The following is a 22,603-nucleotide window of genomic DNA, read 5'->3' on the forward strand; positions in this document are numbered from 1 at the left end:
CTACCAGTGTCATGATGTTTATATTGGCTGTGAAATATGGACTGAGGTTATTCTATAATTCTCTGGGTCTGCATCGTCTCTGAGGCTCCGAGTTAGGGTTAGCTAGCTGGATGCTGTCACCAATCACAGTAGGGATGAGCGATGCTAACCTAGACACTCACCTGAGATGATAACATTACTTTAGCATACCGTTTTTGTTTGATGTTTTAAACGTCTCCTTCGATCAAAATCTAATGTTTTCGTCATATATATATATATATATATATATATATATATATATATATATATATATATATATATATATATATGGCTTATTTGAGTCATTTACTTCAAAATCTATATATAAACACAACTTTAGCAGCTCTTGCAATACATCACCTTCTTGTGTATAAATAAAGCAGATAGCATACTGACATATTTGTTTATAATGTGGTGTATATTTGGCATTTTCAAAGGGTGAAAATATCAACCTGTTTATGATATAGAATTAACCCAGCATTTTTGTACAAATGAAACTACCCTTTGGGTTGGAAAACAACAAATTTTCTGGGTTAAAATTAACAACCTAACTTAATGGGTTAATTTAACCCAAAATGTGTTCTGTCCTATATTTACCCAGGGTTACAAAAAATATCCAAATTTGGGTTGTTTTTAACCCAGTGTATGAAATGAAATATATATGGATTATCTGGGGCACCACAAACATGTTTACAGGTACTGTATAAGTACAAAGAAATTAGGTTTGCATCTGATGCTTATGTATAGAAATGTGTAAGAAAGACAGGTGTAAAGATATAAGGACAATGTATGTACACATCTCTGTGTGTATGAAGTTTCTAAGTAAATACATAAATATATAAATCTTAACAGCACACATACTGTAGTAGTGAAGTCAACATGTCAGCCAGCAGTGTAATCCTCAGCACAGTCATGCCAACATGACAACAGTGATGATGTAAAGGTACAAACAATACATTAACAGCAGTGATGGTGGACATCCTGTCTATTTCCAGATGTTTCTATTAAAAGCTCTGAGTCACTTAATAAAGACCAGGATGTTTACTGTAATATGAATACAGAGTTAAAGACATCCTTAAATCAAAAGTGACCACTTTCATCCCGCAACCAATTTATCTTTCCAGTTGTACAAATCAAACGAAGACAATATATGCAAAAGCACCTTTTATCAATCTTTTTTAAAAGACTTATTAGCAGTAGCTTATATGTTTCCTGCTGTTTGTTTCAGCTATTAATAAAAATAAGACAACATGAACTGCATTGTTCTTTTCTCTTGGTAGCTTCATTTTTTTTCTTGTAATGAGGATAGATTTGTATTGAAACTCATATACTGCTGTTCCATTGTCAGACATGTAATTGGATCATGTTCTCTGTACAAACCAGTTGAAACAATATGCATATGACGTACAATATGATATACAGTATCAGGATGGATGCTGTTTTATAGCTGGGCCAACAAACAGAAGAATAGGTGTCTCAAAATCCTGTATTACGCAATACAAAAAAAAAAAAAAAAGTAAAAATAAACCAGAACGATAAGTAAAATAAGTCAGGCAGTGCATGTAGTAATTAAGCACAACCGCATAGCCAAATATTAAGTCTCTACTACAAAAACTTCAAAACATCAAGGCTGATAACATGCATTTACCCCTGCCAAAAAATTCCCAGAAAAACACTTTTACCCTGACACATCACATTAATGCAAATATTAAAGTAACAATGTATATAAGGATTAAATAAATATACAGTACAGTGTATATATACCATTGCAATACACCATGTATTGTTAATAATCTTTTTGGATTGGTAAAATAGTAAGCTGGTGTTTAATCTTGCATTCAGTGTCATAAAGTAGGTATCTGCCATTCATCTTCTATACTGCTTATCCTACAGGGTCGTGAGGAACCTGGAGCCTATCCCTGGGAGCACAAGGTGGGGGTACACCCTGGACTAAGGGAGGAATCTGCGCACAAACAGGGCCGTGGCAGGAATCGAATCCCCAACCCTGGAGGCGTGATGCGAACGTGCTAACCACTAAGCCACCGTGCGTCCTAAATGGGTATCTTAATTTTCATTATTTGCTTGTGTTCGTTATGGGTACAGCTGCTTTTTCAGTTTTTGTGACAAGGATGAGACCAGAAAAGAAATGTGATACAGCACTTTGCAATCTGGTGCTCAGGAGTAGGATTGCAGAGTCATGCCTTATGCTGTGCTCTGAGAACATCAATATTTTTTTACTTTCACAGAAAGGAAAAGGAAGGACAAAAAGAGCTGATGTTCCACAGTTGTTTCACGAATATATTTAATACCAACTGAAAAACAGGTGCTATAAAGAATGTATTTCAGTAATTGTTTGGTCTGGGGTGAACATCACCATTATTACTAAATTGTGAAATATGTATATTATTAGACATTAAAAGAGAACACAATTAGAGGAGAAGTGTTTTGTGTTGAATCTGTGCTGTTAAAGATAGCAGGGTGGGGCAACGGGTTCAGATATGATGTCTTAGTCTAGAAGATGTTTAGGACTCGTGCCAGTAGCGCAGGACAGAAGGGAGGGGTTTGATGGAGGGGAAAGGAAGGAGAAAGAGAGAGAGAGAGAGAGAGAGAGAGAGAGAGAGAGAGAGAGAGAGGAGAGGTGAGGAGGAGAGCAGTGAGGAAAGAGAGATGAAGAAAAGAAGGGTTATAGGGAGGGAGTGGCTGAGGCCATGTGGATGAAAGATGGATAGACAATGGATGGAGAGATCGTGAGGATTGGAAGGTCGGGGGAGGAGAGATGACTCACTCAGAGGTATAAAAGCCTGTGTGTTCCTCACTCAGATGTTGCATTGCTCCTGCTGCCTAGCTTCATCCACTGCCAGACATCCCTGCAGAGAAGCAGAAAGATCCTTGAGAAGGTGAACAAGAAGTGTTATTTAAAAAAAAAAAAAAAGCCATCATGAGTCACTTGACCAGCCGCACTTCCTACCGCCGCACTTTTGGTGGACCTACCCCCATGTCCGCCATGCCCGCCTACACCTCGTACTCGTCCCGTTACATGAGCCCGGCTCCAGCTTCTGTGTCCACACGGACTTTCCGGGTCCGCTCCAGTGCTCCGTCGGTTCCTCACGTCTCTTATGACAAAGTGGACTTCGCCCTGGCTGATAGCATCAACCAAGAGTTCCGCAGCACACGCAGCAATGAGAAGCAGGAGCTGCAGGAGTTGAACGACCGCTTCGCGAGCTTCATCGAGAAAGTGCGCTACCTGGAGCAGCAGAATGCCACGCTCACCCACGAGCTCAACCAGTACAAGGGCAAACAGCAGCAGGGCCAGTCAAACCGCGCCAGCCAACTCTGCCAGCAGGAGATGAGGGAGCTGCGTAGACAGGTTGATCTCATTGGGAAGGAGCGAGATCAGATCCAGGTGGACAGAGACAACATGGCTGAAGATCTGGCCTTGCTCAAGCAGAGGTGAGAGAGATCGAAAGCTTTAGGGAAGTCATTGGGAATAGCATTGCTGAATGGCTGAAGATGCCTCATGATCAATAGAGCTTAAAATATGTCAAATACTTAAATAATCAAAAAATAGAGTTAAACAATAAACTTCTTTCAGCCACTTTCATGTATAAAAGTATGTATAAGCCATCCAAAGTATGATCAAACTTATAGATAGTAAACCTGAAATCTGTCTTAACGTAAAGTTCTGGACAGATATGGAATAATATTAACATGTAAAACAATCCAATGTTCCATATTTTGAGGCCATACATAATTATACTCTGGGCAACTTATATGTGATTTTTGCTCATCAAATACACATTGAATTCTGCTCTAAAAGCTAAAAAAAAAATAAGCATACAAAACTGATCTGAGGCATATAGATGTAGATTCGACAGTGAACACAAGGCAGTTTCCAGCAGGAAAGCAGATGCAGAAATGTTTTTTAAAACTGTCTGGGCGTGGTCGTGGGAATTCTCGATGGTTCTGGTCTGCAAGTCAGATCACTGATATGCTCCTCTTCTGATGCTCACACACACAGATGTATACAGACATACGACCAAACCTTTGGGGCCATCATATTTCTCATTAGTCTAATCATTCAGGCTGTGTCTCAAATCAGACCATGGGGCGGGCGTGGCACTGGGTAGGAACGGTGATGAGACAATGGGAGGCTATAATATGGATCAGTTTCATGTTATGGCCACTTTGGGAGTGTGGCTGGCTTTTACGAGTCAGTGGTGCTAAAAGATGTATCTTATGAATGTGCATTTAAATATGCTTGCTTTATGGTACACTAATATCCTGTCCCAGCAGTAATCCAAGATAAGATTTTAATCTTATATACCATTTTAAGGTCCTATTTTAGTTTCTATTAAGCACTAAACTGAACACAGCATTGCGCAATATGCTGCACTATACTGTCACAATGTTTCAAAATATAAGTAGAATTGTATATTTTTTAAAATATATTACATAAAATAAAATATATTACAATATAAGAAATACAAGAAAAATCTTAACACATACTAAAACTGAGAGCAACTACAATTCAGCCAGGTTAAACAAATATGATTACAACAAGTCCTGATTAAAAAACACCTACAAAACTTAGCTTCTTAACATTCTCTATAACACTATGACAGATTTTAGGGACACTATAAGTAATTAACCATTGACATTAACTAATTTTTTTTTTTTTTTCAGAAAAAAAACTAATAGTTCTCTGACTTAAAGTAATGGGCACCAACAGGGGTCGGTGAGGTCATTTAGGGCGTGGAAAGAGAGAGAGAGAGAGCATTATGGAGACAGAGAAAAAAGGAACCAAAGGAAAGGAAAAATCAATGTGGTTTGACACACACGTGCGCACACACACACACACACACACACACACACACACGCACACACACAGACCACACCCGTCTACATCTCAGGTTTCACAGGATGACTTGGCTTGAGCTAAAAACAGCAGGAACACAGACAGCTCACAGTATAAATATTAATGAGAAGAAGAAGAAGAAGAAGAAGAAGAAGAAGGAGAAGGAGAAGAAGAATACAGTCATGTGTTCAACTTAACACACAGAAAGAAATCCTATAACTTTAAATCACAAATCTTTAATGACAGAAATAATAGACATGTCATAGCTAATCTTATTTCCTGTGTGATTTGTCCAGTGCCTTTTAGCCAGGCTTTTAGGTGTAGTTAACTCACCTTGATTAAATTGCTAAATTCACTTTTACAAGTGTCACCTCCGCAGCGTTACTGATTTAGTGAATGTGCTCAGCTGGTGGGTGCCTTGACCCCCATTTTCTCATCCTTTTAGCGGCTGCTGCATTAGCTAATTGATCCTCTGGCACTCGGCCTGCTGGGACCTCATTTATTCAGGACAGGGACATGAGACAGCAGGGCAGATGTGATATGACAGTCCTATTAAAGCCTGAAAAACAACCAAGCATGAATTTATTAACAGAAAGGAGGGTAAGTGGGGATTTTGTGCAGTTTTGTCATATCCCAGAATAGCAGAATATTCTGTTCTATCAGTGAACCCCTTGGCCTCTGCCAGGGTCTGGGATAACCTGTCTTCATGCTTCATGCCCCCAAGAGATCATTTTTGAAAATATATTGACTTTACTGTTGTCTGGAAAAGATTTCAGAGCTTTGAGTCATGACTAACTGAGCTACCATTTGCTAGCTATCTGACATTATCTATCATTATATCAAAATAATGTAAGTATATTGTTAATGTAAGGAATCAACTGAAAATAAACTGGTAAAAAGCAATCAGAATTTGCCCTCAATACAACCTGCTCTCTGTGATGTTCATCTGCAGTATGTTACCCATCTGAATGGAGAAGTGTTCTCTTTACTCTCCGCTGTTATGAAATGTAGCTAGTGTTGACTGCCTTGGTGTATGCCATCACTTTGTTCACTCATATTGGTTTGCTAGTTAAAATATCATACAATGAGCTACTGTAAGACATCAAAATGTGTAACATACTGGGAAAGACATAGCATTGCTACAGTACTGTCAAGAGTTTCAGGTGCGTGTTGGAAAGTGCGTGACCATTCACGAGACTGTCAGTCACCTTATCGACCATGCCCTTTTATTTATGATCAAATAGCTCCTATAAAACACACATATCTTATATAATTGCATTTCTGAAAATAATTTGTTGAGATCAAATGCCATCCTGTATCCTTTAACATTCACTAACATGGGAATATGTTGTGTTACAAACTGAACTGCAGCCAACCACTAGAGGGCCTCAGAGACATTTTGGCTTCACTTTTGAGTCCGTGTTATCATGTCCATCTATACAGTCATTAGACAAAACTTGTCATGTTACCAAGAAAATGCTCTCTGTCCTGAAGACTTCTCCTATGTCAGGAAATGGACAAAGGAACAGTTTTACCTCTGACTGTGACAATGCACTGACACTGGAGATTCCTTCCATAAATGCTAAACAAACATCTTCTGAAAGAAAACATCAACATTTCAACTATTACACAATTTTTTTTTAAATTTGTGGATGTGGAGTGTCTGAAAAAAAAACCCTGTGTACAGGGTTACTATAGAAACAATAATGTGTTAGAACAAGTGCATTAATATAAACCTGTGATTTGCCTTGCAGGCATAATTAATATCTAAGCCGTGCTGTTATAGAAAACTAATCAACACCTCTGATCAAATGAAAAGTCAACAGCACTGTGGCATAGAATGTGCTATTCAGCATGTACAATATTCAACATGCACAATATTTTAAGCTCCTGTTTAGTTATTAATCTTTTTGTGATTATAAAGTGTATCCACCCATCCATCTTCTATACCGCTTATCCATTCTTCAGGGTCACGTGGAAACCTGGAGCCTATCCCAGGGATCATGGGGCACAAGGCGGAGTACACCCTGGACAGGGTGCCAATCCATCGCAGGGCACAATTATAAAGTGTCTCACATCACAATAATGACAATGATTTTATTTTAAAGGATCAAAAATAAATGGAACTGGCTCTAATTATTACTACTGGTTTATGTTCATACTGTTGTTGCTTTGACATTTTCAAATATTATGCTAACCAAAAGTTTGGATGTAATTATTTAAAGGAATATTTCAGTGGTAATTTAATTTACACAATGTTCCCCTTACCACTAATGTAGCTGATTATACATGAAATATTTTTTGTTCCACTGTATTGATGAATCATATATATTCGCAGTGGAAAATCTTTCCAGAAAATACATGGCCAGATTATTGTGAGCATTGTTTAAATTTAATCTAGTAGCTATTTATAATAACTATTAAAAAACGAACTATAAGACTTCAGGAAAAACAACAATTTATGGTGACAACTTCAATGATACAACGTCATGTAATCAACATGATGGACGTTAGGATAGACGCAAGTGCAGAGTTAGAGGTTTTATTTAGAGAGGCAGGTAGACCAATGGGATCTGTGTGTGTGTGGGTGTGTGTGAGTGTTCTGGGAATTGCAGTCCATGGCGGCTATGTTTGTAGGCTGCCGTGCAGCATGGGAAATGTAGTCACTGGTTTGCCGTGACGTGACAAATGATGGTGTAATTGGTGTCTCACAAACAATAACTACTAATACACGTTTATGGCCACCTATAAATAATCTAAGGCATGCATATACAACTGATAACTGTATACAGATAAAGAAAATATGTTGATTTACTTCCTTTGTGTCTTGCAGGTTGGATGAGGAGACTCAGAAAAGACAAGATGCTGAGAACCAACTGGTCCTGTTCCGTAAGGTGATGATGACCCTTCACGGACACACACATACACCCCCCCCCCCCCACACACACACACACACATTGTACTATATTTGTGAGGACTATCCACTATAATTGTTTTTGTAATTAATTATATGCCACACCTAAATTTAACCTTAAATCTACCTCAGAAAGCAAAAGGACAAAACTGTCAGATATTCCTATACTTGTGGGGACATATGTTCAACCCCCCCACCAAGACAATTCCCAGGTGCCACCCCCACATCCCCACACCCCCTCCCCCAAACCCTCTGCAACCATCCTTTAAAAAAAACAACTTGGGGGTGTGCTAAATGAATTGTGAAAAATTTATTTTGGGCTGTACTATTTATTTAATATTATTATCCCTATAACGGAGTGTCTCGGAGGCTTTATCATTAGGTAAGTATTTTTTGTGTTGCTTTTATGTCATCATATTTGTGTGTACTTGCAGGATGTGGATGATGCCACTTTGGCCCGTTTGGAGCTGGAGCGGAAAATCGAGTCTCTGATGGATGAGATTGAATTTCTCAAGAAGATGCATGATGAGGTACAGTTTGAGTTGAATCGAACTGAATAAAAGGTAACTGGAAAGTTCATGTAAAGGTGGAGGACAGAAGAAAATACCTACAATTTCAGCCTGAACAAATGATAATCAAGGCAAAAATAATCATTTATTATGTGAGTCTTTTATGTTGTATAAGTATATTGTGTAGAAGAAGAATGAAGAATGTTTTTGTGTATCCTATACCTATAGGAAATCCAGGATGTGCAAGTGAGCTATGAAACCCAGCAGATGAAGATGGAGGTGGAGGCCACAGTCCGTCCTGACCTGACTGCGGCTCTGAGAGACATCAGGGCTCAATATGAAAGTATTGCAACGAAGAACATGCAGGAGTCTGAGGAGTGGTACAAATCCAAGGTGAGAGGAAAGAAGGCCAACACACACCATGGCAGGCAGTACACAAACTTTTTTAGGCATCGCTTAAGAAGTTGTTCAATGTTTATACCCATATAGCATACACACAGAGTACTCATTCATTTACTTTTTTTTTATTTTTTTTTTACCTCACACACATATGTAAAAAGCCCGTGCTGCGGGGGTTTCCTCCGGGTACTCCGGTTTCCTCCCCCAGTCCAAAGACATGCATGGTAGTCTGATTGGCGTGTCTAAAGTGTCCGTAGTGTATGAATGGGTGTGTGTGTGTGTGTGTGTGATTGTGCCCTGCGATGTATTGGTACCCTGTCCAGGGTGTACCCCGCCTTGTGCCCGATGCTCCCTGGGATAGGCCCAGGTTCCCCGTGACCCTGAAAAGGATAAACGGTATAGAAGATGGATGGATGGACAAATGTAAAAAGGTCTCACATACTGTCACTTACACACACATACACACTATGCCCTCCCACTGTTCAGTCTTACCAATGACACACTCTACACAGAAAAGGTTCTCACATGCTCATAACTATTCACATACAATTGTTTCATATTTCAAACTTATCCAGTTCAGGTAAAATACTCTGAATCAGTATAGGAGCATTTTGTATGTTTATGAGAGCATTATACAATTACATAAATATAAGCCGTAATCATCAAGATTAAAACAAAACAAAACAAAAAAAGACTTGAAATATTTAAATTTATGTGTAATTAATCTAGATTATATGAAAGATCCACTTTTTTTTATTTATTAAATTACGGGGAAAAAAACGAACTTTTCCACAATATTAAAATTTTTTGAGATGCACCTGTACATAATCAGCATCTTATTCATGCTGGAGCAGCAAACTAACGCTCTCTGTTCTTGCACTGCAGTTTACTGACCTGACCGACTCAGCCAAGCGCAACGCTGATGCCACGAGACAGGCCAAGCAGGAGGCCAACGAGTTCAGGAGGCAGATTCAGAGCCTCAGCTGTGAGATTGATGCCCTTAAGAGCACGGTGAGCTCAGATAACCTTTATTTCATGGAGTTCATCTGGAAGTCCCATGTGTAATTGTCCACATAAAACACTGCAGGGGGACACAGGTTTTAGGTTGAGGCTGAACTTTCAAACAGCTTGCATGTTGTATGTATGTTGCATGATGTATATAGATGTATACAAATAAACAATAGACTACATTTGTTGTAAAGGGAGATTGTATGATTAAATTTTTTGTCAGAAGTTTTTGTTCATTTAATATATTTTTTTTTTATAAGGTGGGGATATTATCATTTTGCATTTTGGTTTCTACATAATTATTCAGAATGTTAAAAGATTCTGCCTAGAGGTGGGACAGTGCACTGGTCTGATGGTATAATGTTATAAGGAAGCCTGAATTATTTATATTATTAATGTGCTTTAACAATAGATGTAATGACATCACAAAAATAAAACATTATTTCTAGATAGATTGCATGAAATATGACAGAAAATATGAAAGAAAACAGTGTTGGCTACTTTTTTTAAAGGAGTAGTTTGTAATTCTTTAGAGATCATTGCAAGGCAAATAGCTGTGCATCACTGTTCTGGCTGGCAACAGAGCTCATTTCTGGGAAAGAAAAAAATATATATATATATACACATATATACCCACACCAAAAAAAATAGCTAGATCAATTGGCATTTAATATTGTCCTGTAATCAGATATTGTACTGTAAATTTGATATACTATTTCACAACAAATTTTTCACTTTTGTGACAGAATGAGGCTCTGCTGAGGCAGATGAGGGAAATGGAGGACCAGTTTGGAGTGGAGGCTGGAAATTACCAAGACAACATCAACCGTCTGGAGGAAGAGATCCACCACCTGAAGGACGAAATGTCCCGTCACCTGAGGGAATATCAGGACCTGCTTAATGTAAAGATGGCCCTGGACATTGAGATTGCCACTTACAGGAAGTTACTAGAAGGAGAGGAAAGCAGGTAATTGATTTGAATGAACTGAATAAACTTTATATAATTACAAGAGAGATCTTGGTTAGAAATCTTGACCAGCATCACCAACACAGTAGAAAAGACCATGAACAAAATCTGCTCTAACAAGCTTCCTTAATTCTTAATTCTTAATTTTCAAGTTTTCATGTTTGGTCAGGTTTGGTCTTGGCGACCAAGGAATTCCCATAATACACTGCAAGTATAAGCCAGTTTTAAAAGAATGCTTTTTTTTTCAACCTGTTGTCCTTTACTGCATCTGTAGAGTATGAACGATTAATAAGATTGATAAGATAAAATGGAAAATCCATGATGGAAGTCCAGTGCAGTTGTTGAATTTCTTCAATAGATTTTTTAACATTCAGGATTATGTCATCCAAATTGGACTCGAAGTTTTGTCGAAAAAAAAGTTGAAAAAGGATGAATTATGTGGACCTGACAGAACATCTTATCCAAGGTGTTTTATGGCATTTTATCCAAATATAATTTGGATTATATATATACTATTACATTATATATATATATATATATATATATATATATATATATATATATATATATATATATATATATATATATATATATATGTATACATTACACATTGTGTGTGTGTGTGTGTGTGTGTGTGTATATATATATATATATATATACACACACACACTAGACCAATATAGTACAAAGGAATTATGGTTACAGTTTTTCATTATGTTACTATATTGGTTGTACATAACTGCTTGTTCTTCTCAATAAAAAAGCATGTGTCCAAAAGGACAAATAATACAGATTTAGAGCTTACAAATACCTTGATAACATATCACTAGAGGTTATATTTCATTTGTGTCTTTTATTAGAGCTCTTATCGTGTTACATACTACATACCAAACCACCAGATTCCTCAAACAGTGGCATGTTATATTGAATTTTATTAGAACCTCTCTTGAACACTTACAGTCATGTGAAAAAATAAGTACACCCCATGGATATTGTTGGCTTTCTGACATATTTGGACAAACAAACATTTGATCCTCTTTGAAACATCATCTTTTTGCCTTTTTAATGAAGTTGATATACTTTAACAAAACGATAAGGAAAATTAGCATTTTCAATCATTTATTCAACAGAAATATCAATAGATGTGATATTCGTCTATGGGGAAAAAGTAAGTACACCCTTGACCTCAGAAGCTAGTATTGCCCCCTTTAGCAGAAATAACTTCTTGTAACTGTTTTTGCATAATTATCCACCAGGCTTGTTGGAAACTTTGCCCACTCTTCTCTGCAATATTCATTCAGTTGCAAGATGTTTGAGGGTTTTCTTGCATGTTCTGCCCATTTCAAATCCCCCCACAACATCTCAGTGGGATTCAAATCCGGGCTTTGACTCGGCCATTCCATAACCCTGCATTTCTTATTTTTTGAGCCGTTCCATTCATTATCCTGTTGAAAGGTCCGCTTTCGGTTCACCTTCAACTTTCAGACAGATGACCTCACATTATCTTCAAGCTCTCTTTGATATGATGCAGAATTCATAGTTGAATCAATGAATACAAGCTGTCCAGTCCCTGAGGCAGCGAAGCAACCCCAAACCATAACATTTCCACCACAGTGCTTCACAGTCGGTATGAGGTGCTTCTTCTGAAAAACTGCCTTTGGATTGCACCAAACATTTCTGCTGTTACTGTGGCCAAACAACTTTGTCCAGAGCGCATTATTCAAAAAGGCCTGGTCTTTGCCTATATCCTCATTAGCAAACTGGCATGCTTCCCATGCAGGTCATAGTTGTGCAATCTCTTTCTGACTGTAGAAGGAGGCACTTTGACACCAACAGTTGCTAAACTTACTAGCAGATCCTTTGAAGAAATTTTGGGCTTCTTGAAGACTTCTTTTTGCATTAGACGGTCTGCTCTTGGGCTGAATTTGCAGGGACGGCCAGACCTGGACAAATTGGCAGTCGTGTGAAATATTTCCATTTGTAGATTATTTTCTTTACAGTGGAATGATGTCTTTCAAATAATGTGGAGATCTTTTTAAATCCCTTGCCAGAGCTTGGCATGATGACACCACACACCTCATAGCAAAAGGAACCCTTATTTTTTCACACGACTGTACGCTTGGGATGTGCCACATGACAGAAATGCTCCTCTTACTTGTCATTCAGCAAACATGCTATATTTTTGTTATATTTGTGCTTGAGGATTTCTGTGTTCTTTCAGAATTACTATTCCTGTCATGAACATAACGTCAATGAGTATGCGCAGTGGCGGTAAGTCGGCCTATTGTCTTTCTAAAATACCACTCATGCAAATGTATTATTTAAATGCAGATTTAAATGGCATGTTTTATTCTTCTAGCTGAACCCCATGACTCTGTTTCTGATTGGTTAGATTATGACCTACCCACTGATGTTGTACATGGCAAAAAAGTTGTGATCAAAACTGTTGAGACCCGTGATGGAGAGGTAAGACATCTTGTTGTGGATTCTTAATCACTTTCAGAGAGGTTATGTATTGTAATGGAAATACTGAAGTATTGTAAATATAAATACCTCTATAATATATAATAACATTACACTTATTTCACGTCTCCTCCAAAACAATATGCTTTCTTGAATGAACGACATGTGACTGTGAATGTGGCACAAAACAAACACAATTCATTCATCCTTATCTTCCATATCATGATCCTCTGCCCTCTTACTCCTAGCTTTTTTACCGGGTGGACCAAAGTAATTTAATATTGTTTTTTTTTCTCCTGCTCCACTGACTCCTCTCTCTCTCTTTCTCTCTCTCTCTCTCTCCCTCTCTCTCTCTCTCTCTCTTCTCTTCTCTTTTTTGACTATCATCAAAAAAAAGAGTGACAGCCTGTCAGTGAAATAAAAAATGAAAGTAGTACAGTAAAAGCCCATAGTGGCTTGAGAATCTGCATAAATGACAGCTAAAGCACTTTACAAACATTACATATCTCTCTTTGTAAGTATTGACCAAGTTTCTATTTGTAATTAACATGTTGGCTAACACGACTGTGGATATGATATTTAGCAAGCTATAATAGTGAAAATAAATAAATAAGATGAATAAGGTCGTTCAAAATAGATTAAACCTGGATCATTTCAGGTACATGCACGACCCTTTATCCATATCAAAGTTTGTACTATTGCTTCTGTTAAAGTAATTATTTCTATAAAAAAATTTTGGCCCCGTTAAGACTCTTTTAACTTACCTGAGGCGATCTGATCGGTCCTGTGAGGACACTCGCTGATCGAGAAGCATTCCCATTGGCTGCAGCCTGTAGGTATTATGGCCAATCATGAAAGTCTCCATTGGGCAAGCACATGCAGAATATCCCTGTTGTTACGCTTATGTGCAGAACTCCCTTTTATGTTTGAACTCACTTTTGTAGGATTTCAAGTGGATAAAAGATAGAAACCCTATTCATTCATTTTCTCTCAAATATTTAGAGAGACAGACCAAGAGGGTGTGACAGAGAGATAAACAGAGAGTGAGAGAGAATAAGGTTGTCCTTTGGTGGTCCCTTTCCATTGATGGGCACAGTAGAGGGAGACAAACCAAATGCAAGATGACCAATATGGATGGTTGATTAGATGACCTGATATAATGACAATTCCGTGTGACAAAAAATTTAAGAGGAAAAACTTAGGGCTTTTTTTTTTCAGCTTATGAAATGTGGGACCAAACTTTACTCATTGTTATGATAGATTTGTTCAGTACTAGTAGCATCACCCTGTTTCCTATTCAGGTGGTGAAGGAGTCCAGGAAGGAGAAGGACACCCCACGAGATTCCAAGGAATCTAACTGAGTTGTTTGAGAATTGAGGATCCAAGAACATGCAGGCTGGAGCAAGAGATAAACAGAATATAAAGAATAACATTTTAAAATTGTTTAAGCTTTTAATCTGCTATTCATTACTGATGGGGAAAAAAATAATGTTAAGAAAATATTGGCATTCATTTTGACTCAATGCTGTGATTCTGAATGGGGTGCATACTATCACTGCGCAATGGTGCTAACAACGTAGCCTTAAAAAACATGTAGGCAAACTGTCACAGTTGCTTTATATATCATCTCCATTAACACAATTCAATATATAACCAGCCAATACTCATCATATACTGATAAAAAAAAATATTTAAAAAAAAAACATGGGAAAAACATGGTTTTAAACCAGTCAACCAGTCACCTTTTAAACACCAATGGTGGCCTTTATTTACAGCAAAACTCTTCTACATCTTTCATGCATGTGAAAATTACACCCATGGCAAGGCGAGATATCCATTTAATCTGCTTTCTCTGCATTTAATCTCCTGTTTATTCACTGCTATAGCGTAACATTATGAGTAGTCATAATTTGGTAGTATTATTCCTGTAATGCAAGCACTTTGTCCTCACCAGGCCAAATAGAATGTGATTTAGGGCTCAAAATCCAGTCTCACCCCATTCATTTCAGTCTGAGCAATTGAATGTGATTACTGCAGCCTTACTGAGAATGAAAGCAAATGTTGGGGGAAAATAAAGCCAAGTGAAACAAAAAAGTCTTGTTTATTTCACATACACGCACATCTCCATCACTGAACAGTTAATAACTCTGTTTTATATGATAGCCTTAAAGTTAAAACGGTAATGATGCTAATATTCAAGTTCCCATTAAAACAATTAGTTAGTATACAGAATATATAGAATATATAGTATATAGAAGAGAACTTCTTTTATTATTGCACTGTCCTTTGACACCCAGAAGAGAATGGGTTCCCTTTTGAGTCTGTTTCCTCTCAAGGTTTCTTCATTGTGTCATCTCAAGGAGATTTTCTTTGCCACCATCGCTTCTGCCTTGCTTAAATTAAAAATTTCATTAACATTTTATATCCGAATTTCTATAAAGATGTCCATTGTTAAAATCACTATATAAACTTTATAAAATGGAATTGAATTGACCATTAATGGCATACAATGCCATTGGATTGGATCAGAAAATATGTGAAAATTCACATTTTATACTGATCCAGCATTTACAGCTAGTACTAGCTGATACTCAGAACGGGGCACATCAGTAAGCCTCAGTAGCTAATTGAGAAAGGTTTATGAAGAGTTAATATTACAGAACATAGCACATTTGTTAAACCAAAAACGTGATCATGTCCAGGTGTGTGCAGTCAGTAACTAGGTGACTGTGAACGTGACCATAAACGTGGGGTGTGGGTGTATATGCAATTTTCAGTTCTCTTTCATTATGGTTAAACCTAAATAATACATTTTTTACATACATTTAGATGTCACTGTGGATTGTATATGTAATATAGAATGACATATTTTATAGTGTCTTTATATGCTGTAGCATTATAAATTCCCTTCACTGGAACTAAGGGGCCTGAACCTGTTCCAGCATGACAATGCACCTGTGCCCAAAGTGAGCTCCATGAAGACATGGGTTGCCAATGTTAGTATGGTAGAATTTGCCCAAACCGAACAAATTTGGAATGTGACCCATCATCATGTGGGTGATGCCAGATAAAATGATTATTAATAAACCCCTTTCTATAAATGTGCTAATACTACATGGTCAATAGTGCAATAGTGCAGTTTTGTTGAACTTATCCCCTGTTCACATCATAGCATAAATGTTCATATGAATTGAGATCCAAAGCCATCTTCATGGATTTAAAGTTTTAGTAAAGTGGTTTTAGGACAGTGAGGTTTGGAAACTGTATATGAGTGGACAACATGGCACCATTCACTCCCACTGTGCTTTTTTTTTGGGTCAAAATGGCAGTCAGCATTTTGTAAAAATTTGATCCAGTCTGCACAGTAGAGACCTTAGAACCAATTCATGTGTAGTAGATACACCGGACAGGTGTATGCGTGTGTCCACATTGAATTACAAAAAGTGTAACTTAAAACAGTGCATCTGCTAACTCAGAGTGGAAAATACAGCATTATTAATTAATATGTTAATTAGAAAACTGTAGTTGTTTAATTTTCACATGCATATTGATTTTACAGTTGTCAGGAAAAGATTTTAGAGCTTTTGAGTCATTTCTGACTGAGCCACAATTTGCCAGCTAGCTGAAATTATCCATCATTTTAATCTATTTTTTATCTAGAATGGAGATGTTCTGTCAGTGCTTGTTCTGTTAGTGCAGTTCATCCAGTGACTGGCTAAACTTACCAAGATATTTCGTGATCACTAAGGTCATACAGTCCATAAATTATTTTTTTAAATTCAGCTAGTGTTAACTTCCTTGGTTTATGCCGCTACATTGTTCACTCACATTGGTTTGCTAGTTTTAATATCAGTACAATGAGTTAGATTACACATCAAAATGAGCAACACAGCATAAAAAATCTATTTGAAGAATATTCCCATTGATATTTAAAAAAAAAATAATAATAAAATTGTACACCTGGGTGACTAGGAACAGGAAATTGTTCAACCATGACTTCCTGTTTCACAGGGGTATAAATATGAGGTAACACATAGGTCAAATTCCCTTAGTTATTCATAACAATGGGTAAGACCAATGAATACAGTTGTGATGTGCGGCAAAAGGCTGTTGAGCGTCACAAAATGGGAAGTGGCTACAAGAAAATAGCAAAAGCATTTAAAATGTCCATTTCCACTCTCATAATAGTTAAGACAATCCAATCAGCGGGAAATGTTATGAATCAACCTGGAAGTGGACGCATGTCTATATCGTCTCATCACACTGTGGAGAGGATGGTTTGAGTGGCCAAAAATCTCCAAGGATCACAGCTGGAGAATTGTAGAAGTTACTTGTGTCTTGGTGTCAGAAAGTCTCCAAAACTACAATCCGAAGTCACCTACATCACCACAGGTTTTTTGGAAGGGTTTTTTAAAAAAGCCTCTACTCTCATCCAAAAACAAACTCGAGCGTCTTCAGTTTGCCAGACACTACTGGAACTTCAAATTGGATCGGGTTCTATGATCAGATGAAAAAGTACGGAAAAGTACCTCATGCCCACGGTTAAATATGGAGGTGGCTCTTTAATGTTTTGGAGCTGTTTTTCTGCCAGAGGACCTGGACATTTTGTTAGGATACATGGCATCATGGACTCTATCAAATGTCAATAGATATTAAATGAAAACCTGACTGCCTCTGCCAGAAAGATTAAAATGGACTGTGGTTGGATCTTCCAGCAGGACAATGATCCAAAACATCATCAAAATCAACACAAAAATGGTTTACTGACCACAAAATCAAGGTCCTGCCATGACCATCCCAGTCCCCTGAATTGAAACCCATTGATACCTGTTGGATGAACTGAAAAGGAGAGTCCATCAGCCTTTGAAGGATCTGGAGAGATTCTGTATGGAGGAATGGTCTCAGATCATTTGACATGTATTCTCCAACCATCATTATTTTCCTCAAAATTCTACAAACAATACCCCATAATGACAACGTGAAAGAAGTTTGTTTGAAATCTTTGCAAATTTATTTTGACTAACTTAATGTTGGATAAAATTGTATTTTTATGTGATAGCAACACCCAGTGTTCAAACTATGATTTTTTTTTTTTAATAGATAGGGCTGTGGATGACGCCTGCTTTTTACTGCTTATTAGACCTTTTGCACCTAATGTTGATGCCGTATGTGCATGATATTGTATCTGTATATAAACAGCAATTCGTATTTAATACAAATATACACAATTAATTATACACAAACTGTATTGTGTGTTTATTCAGGTTGCCTTTCTTTTATTTTGTATTTCATTTGAAGATCTAAAACTATTTATTATGAGATGTAAACAAAAACAGAAGAAATTAAATACTTTTTTCACTGCACTGTATGATATTCACAGCAAAGACACCTTTGTACTCAGTTATATATTTAAATTTGTTAGGATCTGTTTAAGCTGTACTTTATTATGGAAAAATAAACATGTTCTTATTGTGATTTATTTATTGCAACTATAATATAAAATGTACTCCATACTAATACTGTTACAGTAAGCCAATAAATGAATCATTTATTGGTAAGCCAATAAATTAATCATTTAGTGGTTTTATAACAATGCTTATTTTCCCTTTCTTAAAATTTTTTGAACCAATTAAATATTAGATGTCTTAGTGATTGTTTACAATTTTGCAGGTTTGCTTGAGCTGTTTATTTAGTCAATGTAGTATCGGTGCATTATTTTCTATTCAATTATTATTATTATTTTTAGTTTTCATTTTTGTTTATTTTTTGTCTATGTTTTGTACTGCTGTGCACTGGAAGAACTGTCACCAAGACAAATTCCTTGTATGTGTATGAGCACACTTAGAAAAAAAGTTGATTCTGAAATTCTGATTCTGAGACTTTTCAAGTTGTCATAGAAAAAGGTAACGAACAGTAAAAAAAAAACAGGCTGTTTGTTTACTTTCTAATAGATAGGCTGTTTAACTGTAAATAGTCTGTTTGTTTACTTTCTAATAGACAGGCTGTTTAACTGTAAATAGTCTGTTTGTTTACTTTCTAATAGACAGGCTGTTTAACTGTAAATAGGCTGTTTAACTGTAAATAGGCTGTTTAACTGTAAATAGGCTGTTTAACTGTAAATAGGCTGTTTGTTTAGTTTCTAATAGATAGGCTGTTTAACTGTAAATAGTCTGTTTGTTTACTTTCTAATAGACAGGCTGTTTAACTGTAAATAGGCTGTTTAACTGTAAATAGGCTGTTTGTTTACTTTCTAATAGGCAGGCTGTTTAACTGTAAATAGGCTGTTTAACTGTAAATAGGCTGTTTGTTTACTTTCTAATAGGCAGGCTGTTTAACTGTAAATAGGCTGTTTGTTTACTTTCTAATAGACAGGCTGTTTAACTGTAAATAGGCTGTTTGTTTACTTTCTAATAGACAGGCTGTTTAACTGTAAATAGGCTGTTTAACTGTAAATAGGCTGTTTGTTTACTTTCTAATAGACAGGCTGTTTAACTGTAAATAGGCTGTTTGTTTACTTTCTAAAAGACAGGCTGTTTAACTGTAAACAGCCAGTCTATTAGAAAGTAAACCAACAGCCTGTTTTTTTTTTACTGATCTTCACCTTTTTCTATGACAACCTGAAAAGATTCAGTTCAGTGTTACTATGGGACATTTTATGAGTTTAGCTTTCTTTCAGGCAGCAGATCTTTGCCCATTGCTGTATGCAGCTGGAGCTGCAGCTATCGCCACAGGAGTTTTTTATTATTATATTAGGAATCATGGTTCTGGTGAGAGGACAACACTTACCACAGACACAACTCTCACTGAAGATAGCAAATTTCTTTTAGCATGTTTCTCAGTCTTCAGAGTTTAGTTCTTTCCATTTTTTATACAAAGTATATTCCAAACCCAAATTTCAAAAGTAGATTTTTTAGCCCTTAATGATCAGTGTGCATTTGACCAAAGTTTTTTTTTTCTTTTCCTAATAAGCCTTCTAATAATGAGCTACACCAGGATCACAGTGATGACAGTGAGTTTATGTGATGTTTTTGTCTTTTTGCCTTTAGACCCAGTGGATCCAGCATTTTATCCACTGATCCATGATGTTGTCCCCAATGCCACACCAGAACAGTTTAATTCTTTTATTAATGCTGTGCCCTCGTATCCGGGGTCTTATTTCTATGGCATGGACTTTACCCGTGTTAGTAGGGAACAGTATGCTGTGATGATCACACAGTATGTATTGCAGCACAGGAGGACAGATCTGATCAGGGTTCTGCTGCAGATAACTATGGAGTGTGAGAGTCAAAGCTACCGTCAGCACAGGTAAAAACATTTACACTGCAATTACATAGCTATACATATTCATTATAGCTATAAGTGCACTATATGGCCACCCAGACAGAAGCATGTTGACTAAAAAGAACATATTTTGACTAAAAAGAACACATCTGGACAACTCTTGTACTTTTAATAGCTTTTAGAGTAACGTTTACAGTACGGTAGATCATGTGCACCTTTTCAGGTGAGAGGTGCACTAAAGATGCATTAGTACCCTTGCACTTGGCTGTAATACAAGAATGGTACAGTTTAGTACCCTTTATTGTAAGAGTGCAAAGAACATAAAGTTATAGTATAAACTGAACCTTCAGTTTCAGAGAGACTGACAGTCAGTCAGACAGGTGACAGTACATATTGTATTTGCAGGTTGTGGCTTCCACGTCATATTCACAAATCTGATTTTCCCAAGTCCATTGCTTGTGTGCTGCCAGTGGTGCGCAGCCGTCAGTGTGAGATACTGAAGGTGTTTTTACAGTATGGCATGCTGGAGCACTTCCCAAACCCCGCCTCTATCATCACCTGGATCCTGTTCACCCCCATCCCCAATGACACACCTCTTGATGCCATCATCATCTGTGCACAGGAGTGTATGGTGCTATGTCTGCGTGTGATCACATACATCAATATCACTCACATACAGGTAAGGAGCTGTGAGAATGTCTGATATCTGTCTGTCTGCCTGTATATTGGTCTGCCTGCCTGTCTCTCTCTAGCTGTCTGCCTGTCTGTGAATCTATCCGTCTGTCAATTTATTTGGAAATCTCTTTGCTGTTACCCTCAGCGGTTCATTCGCAGAAACCACACCCCCCTTCTTGTGGATTGGAGGTCTCGTATCCCAGCATGCCGATATCACGAACCGTGTGAACTTGTACACTTGTGCCGAGTGGCTTTGAGGAGGAGACTGCTGATCACTGGAGGACTTCCAGATGCCATCAGGGACCTCCCTTTAGAAAGACGTCTCCAAGACTACCTCAATCTGGAGTATTGACACACCCTCTACACCACTGGGGGGACAACTTGAATAAACAAGTCATTAAAATGCCCTAAGCCTTAAATAATAGCTATTTAATTCTGTGTTTAATTGCTACACACTCAGAAGGGATGTGAACATCAGAGAGAGAAATGGTATGCATGTTTTGTAAAACCAATCATCAATCATAATTATCTTGAAAGTTGTAGGCCAAAGATAAATAATGTTTTATTATATAATAATGTGTCCCCCCCCCACCCCATCCCCATAAGGTATTTTTATTTTTAGTGAAATTATGAAAATAATTAATAATTATGAAATAATTATTCCTGTGCCACTGCTGAATCTAACAGTGATACCATCCAGTGAGTCTGGAAGCCATCTGATTATTTTCTACTGTTTTGGAGACATTTCAATGTATTTTGAAGTCACATGCTTTTACAGGTCTTCAGGTGCCTTATATATAGTCCCCTGGTATATTTGCCATAGTTGCCCTTTTGGGTCTGCTGCTTTTTCACCCTTTAAATACAGTATTACTTGGAGTAAGCCATTTAAAAAATTTGTAGTAAATTATAATTAGTTATACTATTATACATATAATAACTTGCCCCTGGTTAACTTATATGGTAAATTTAGTCCAGTAGCCTAAGTAATATGATTTTTTATATATATATAAGATCATTAAAATCTCAATTTATCTTTGTAACGATTTAACATTTTAATTGTAATTATTTCTATGAATGTAAAAAATAAAATACCATTAGGTTATATTATTAGCCCATTACATAGGCACTAATGCACCCCATACCATCAGAGATATAGGCTTTTGAACTGAGTGCTGATAAAAAGCCGGATGGTCCCTCTCCTCTTTAGTCCTCTATAGTTTAGAGGACGTGGTATCCATGGTTTCCAAAAAGAATTTCAAATTTCTATTTGTCTGTACTATAGAACAATTTTCCACTTTGCCTCAGTCTATTTTAAAAGAGCTTCTGCCAAAAAAAAAGACTGCAGCTTTTCTGGATCATGTTCACACATGGCTTCTTTGCATGATAGAGCTTGAACCAGCATTTTTTGGATGACACGGCAAACTGTGTTCACAGACAGTGAGTTCTGGAGGTGTTTCTGAGCCCATGCAGTGATTTCCATTACAGAATCACGCCTGTTTTTAATGCAGTGCCAC

The 22,603-nt window shown here is 37.1% G+C and overlaps 2 protein-coding genes across 2 annotated transcripts; both read left to right on the forward strand.

The window, feature by feature from the left end:
- Nucleotides 1-1,974: 1,974 nt before the first annotated feature.
- On the forward strand, nucleotides 1,975-15,221 carry prph (peripherin). Its single transcript, XM_017451050.3, has 10 exons — nucleotides 1,975-2,077; nucleotides 2,839-3,468; nucleotides 7,707-7,767; nucleotides 8,222-8,317; nucleotides 8,525-8,689; nucleotides 9,581-9,706; nucleotides 10,450-10,670; nucleotides 12,892-12,941; nucleotides 13,063-13,136; nucleotides 14,435-15,221. The coding sequence occupies exons 2-10, from the start codon at nucleotides 2,957-2,959 to the stop codon at nucleotides 14,492-14,494; spliced, it is 1,365 nt and encodes a 454-aa protein (XP_017306539.1). The 5' UTR covers nucleotides 1,975-2,077; nucleotides 2,839-2,956; the 3' UTR covers nucleotides 14,495-15,221.
- A 3,828-nt stretch (nucleotides 15,222-19,049) lies between these two features.
- Nucleotides 19,050-22,099, forward strand: LOC108281103 (ankyrin repeat and SOCS box protein 17). The gene is made up of 4 exons (XM_017496674.3): nucleotides 19,050-19,900; nucleotides 20,180-20,438; nucleotides 20,820-21,093; nucleotides 21,235-22,099. Exons 1-4 carry the CDS (start codon nucleotides 19,777-19,779, stop codon nucleotides 21,439-21,441), a joined length of 864 nt encoding a protein of 287 aa, XP_017352163.1. The 5' UTR covers nucleotides 19,050-19,776; the 3' UTR covers nucleotides 21,442-22,099.
- The last annotated feature ends 504 nt before the right edge of the window (nucleotides 22,100-22,603 follow it).

This window comes from Ictalurus punctatus, chromosome 21 (genome assembly GCF_001660625.3).
Source record: "Ictalurus punctatus breed USDA103 chromosome 21, Coco_2.0, whole genome shotgun sequence".
Taxonomy (NCBI): Eukaryota; Metazoa; Chordata; class Actinopteri; order Siluriformes; family Ictaluridae; genus Ictalurus; species Ictalurus punctatus.

What these genes read in the sequence shown, in the direction of transcription:
- prph (XM_017451050.3), top strand. Translation starts at nt 2,957, where the DNA reads ATGAGTCACTTGACCAGCCGCACTTCCTACCGCCGCACTTTTGGTGGA. An exon ending in TTGATGCCCTTAAGAGCACG is followed by an intron (nt 9,707 to 10,449) that starts GTGAGCTCAGAT and finishes CTTTTGTGACAG; the next exon opens with AATGAGGCTCTGCTGAGGCA. An exon ending in TTGAGACCCGTGATGGAGAG is followed by an intron (nt 13,137 to 14,434) that starts GTAAGACATCTT and finishes TTTCCTATTCAG; the next exon opens with GTGGTGAAGGAGTCCAGGAA.
- LOC108281103 (XM_017496674.3), top strand. Translation starts at nt 19,777, where the DNA reads ATGGGACATTTTATGAGTTTAGCTTTCTTTCAGGCAGCAGATCTTTGC. An exon ending in CAAAGCTACCGTCAGCACAG is followed by an intron (nt 20,439 to 20,819) that starts GTAAAAACATTT and finishes TTGTATTTGCAG; the next exon opens with GTTGTGGCTTCCACGTCATA. An exon ending in TCAATATCACTCACATACAG is followed by an intron (nt 21,094 to 21,234) that starts GTAAGGAGCTGT and finishes TGTTACCCTCAG; the next exon opens with CGGTTCATTCGCAGAAACCA.